The 3,316-nt window shown below is 27.5% G+C and overlaps 1 protein-coding gene across 1 annotated transcript; it reads left to right on the forward strand.

Moving 5' to 3' along the window:
- On the forward strand, window positions 1–2,793 carry LOC115034226. The gene is made up of 3 exons (XM_029490333.1): window positions 1–788; window positions 1,395–1,486; window positions 2,360–2,793. Exons 1-3 carry the CDS (start codon window positions 559–561, stop codon window positions 2,479–2,481), a joined length of 444 nt encoding a protein of 147 aa, XP_029346193.1. The 5' UTR covers window positions 1–558; the 3' UTR covers window positions 2,482–2,793.
- Window positions 2,794–3,316: the final 523 nt, after the last annotated feature.

Raw genomic sequence — 3,316 nt, forward strand, 5'->3', positions numbered from 1 at the left:
ATCATGAATAGTTCTAACGTGATTGCGCTGATCTCGGTGCACAACGCATCACACAACACATGCGCACTAGAATTTTTCGTTTTTACAATAATAATTATTGTTATTATACCTATACATCCTCTGCAATCTCTTTATCACGACACGACACCACCCGCTCGCCCTATGTTTGGATGTTTGCAGTAAGTATAATGTCTATGAGTATAATAATTAATAAACATTATTGGGGTTGAGAATTATAATATTATAATTTATAGCTTGGTAGTTATACGGGCGAGTCGCACACTGATGGCGCCTCCTGACGTTTGGTTAAAATGCGGTTAGTTTAGTCAGGGAATAGGCGTTGCTACACCGTGTCTTTTTCAGTTTTTTTGAATGATTTCTGGCAAATAACTTAATTTGGTTAATATGAGGTAGGTAACGGTTAGGCCATACACAATTTTCAATGATTTCTAAGTCTTAACTTCTGTTGAAAATACATTATTGTAGGATCGTTCTACGTTGTTTGGATAATGTTATAAACTTAAAACTTATTTGCAACGTGTGGTATGACTTTCAATTATGATTAGGCAGGTGTTCATTATTAAAAATAAATCGTGTATGTTTTATTGGTATTTATTTGAAGTAAGTTATGCACATAAATATGATATTATAGATTCAACAAAGCACCCGAAAAATCTAAAAGAGTGTAATTGTTTGCCAACGTGTTCTATGATCGAATATGAAGTAACAGATACATCAAATGTTGACGATTGGAATTACATAAAATCAATCAATTTAGTACAAAATAAGTATGTTTTTATTCATAAATAGTTTAGTTTTTTTTACATACCGTTCTATACATTATTTTCCATAAGTATTTTCTACTCCGAAACAAATGGTAAACAATAAATGTACATACAAACCTTTATTTAATCAAATAAACACACACATCACACATACATACATGATACATATATACATATATACATACATACATACATACATACATTATACACACATCAGAATTATAATACAATTTAAAAACGTGTACACTACCGCCGACTCAATGCGGAACAATCCCGTGTTCACCATTACAGCTGCGTTTCATTACAATTTACAAATTTACAATGGTGATATTGTAGTCTCAGCACAATTGCTTCACTGGCCAGTGCTACATTAATAACTTACTCGACTATTCGTTTATATTATGAAACATAATATAAACTATAATATACAACATTACTTAGTCATATTATGAAATAGCTGTCTATACACAACAATGCATTAATATTTTTGTAAATTTTGTAAATTACATAGGTACATATTATAGTTACGAGTAGAATATAATATGTTGAATATTACCGGTATGGCGGTGTAAAGTAATAATTAATTAATAAAAAAAAAATTGTTTACAGTTCTAGAGGTGCTACGATTGAATTAGTTTTCAAAAAACCTTATTTGACGGCATATACATCCGCATCGATTTTAAACCTGGAATCTCTAATTAGTAAGTGTTCCGATATAATTTAAAAGTTATGATATTAAACTTTTTCTGATAAATGACAACAATATAAATAGCAAATTAGTAATCACAATTCACAGGTACCTAAACAAAATACATGCAATCAACTTTATTGTAATACTTACGTCATATTACATGATAATATTATATTATAAGCCATATTATATAATATATAGGCGTTGAATCAAAGATGAGAAGTATAAATTATTAAGTATAAATGTTAACTTAAAGGTTTGTTAAAGCCTCATTTGAAAGTATTATTTAGGTATTATTATTTTTTGTATTTTGCAAAGTTCAACTTTGACTAAAATTTCACACTATATGGGTATTAGTTACAAATTGGGCGTGGTATAAAAATACTCGTGGTTTTATATAGTATAATTTTTTATTGTTATAACTTATAAATAATAATACATTTTTTACATTCAGTTCATTTGGATTAGCTCTTATTTAATTTTTAAAATATTTAACTAAATCTAGATTTTGCTGAATATTAGGGCATAGTGTGAGAAGCCCGGGTTGTGCGAGTAGCAGACATTTTAGTGCATTATGATATAATAAATATGTTTAGCCGTTTAGGTGATTATGAACTAACAAAATCATTTAAATAAAGTGATATTATAACTACTAAAATTATGTTAAGTTCAATAGAGTTGGATCGATTTACCTATATTGATTAACGATTATTATATCGTTAATTGTATTGAAGTCAATTTTATTTTACAACGCACTATAATATTATTATCTATATGTATCAATATGTCACTAATATTATTCTATATCTACCTACTCAACATTCTAGAATCATATGTATTCTAACATCAATATAAATAACCTAATATTTTTATTTTGTTTTAGGTAACGTTGGAGGATTATTAGGTTTGATTTTGGGCATGAATCTAATTAATATTTTTGAAATATTGTATATTTTAATTAAAATGTTCAATTACTATATTATTACTTTGTTCTTTACGAAATGAGACGAACTTATGTTCATTATTCGTAGGTATATAATTAATAATAAAAATAGTTCTAATGTCTGTAAAATGTGTTTACATTACCAATAGATAGGTACTTGCCTACTTCAGCATCCACAAGCATCGAATATCGAAGATCCTTTATCGAGACAATGAATTATTCTTAAGTTTTCCTATCTATTGTGAAATTATTGTAATAATATTATACCTATCGTTTAATTAGCATTAAATAAAATCAACATATCTGTAATTAAATAGAAAGTTGTCATGTAACTATATAATATTATCGCTGTACTCATTAAAATATAACTATTAAACTACTTCAAGTAAATGTATTTACGTTTGTTATTACTTAATACTTATTTCTGGTTGTTACTATGCTTTGATGTGTATTTCAATAATACATAAACCTACAAATCTGTATTTACTGCAACGCATCTCCTTTGTTATTTTCGATCTTGCGATCCGAGTTGTTGGACTTATATAAATAAAATTGTCTAAGTTGTAAATACAGGTTATATAAACATATACACACATATATATATATATATATATGACATATACCTATGACCTGCGTTCAAACTAATATAATCGAACACGATATAGCAACGTACCTATACAAATATCTGTTCAATGTTTGAAATAGTAGGTATTAAAATAATACACTACATTATCAACTGAGTCCAGAGTCAGGTGCTTAGCCAATATTTTTTTTCAAGCGTGGTGTTTTAATTTGTATTTAAATAAACTTGTGGTTTTACACACTCCCCATTATAGTCATCAATCTTCATACACAATAATATCAAATATGAAATAGAACTTATGAACCATATGACAA

The sequence above is a fragment of the Acyrthosiphon pisum genome, chromosome A2, assembly GCF_005508785.2.
Source record: "Acyrthosiphon pisum isolate AL4f chromosome A2, pea_aphid_22Mar2018_4r6ur, whole genome shotgun sequence".
In the NCBI taxonomy this organism is placed as follows: domain Eukaryota; kingdom Metazoa; phylum Arthropoda; class Insecta; order Hemiptera; family Aphididae; genus Acyrthosiphon; species Acyrthosiphon pisum.

Excerpts from the sequence above, each read along its gene's own strand:
- LOC115034226 (XM_029490333.1), top strand. The coding sequence starts at position 559 with ATGATTAGGCAGGTGTTCATTATTAAAAATAAATCGTGTATGTTTTAT. Across the intron at positions 789-1,394 it reads ATCAATTTAGTACAAAATAA|TTCTAGAGGTGCTACGATTG; the intron begins GTATGTTTTTAT and ends AATTGTTTACAG. Across the intron at positions 1,487-2,359 it reads AAACCTGGAATCTCTAATTA|GTAACGTTGGAGGATTATTA; the intron begins GTAAGTGTTCCG and ends ATTTTGTTTTAG.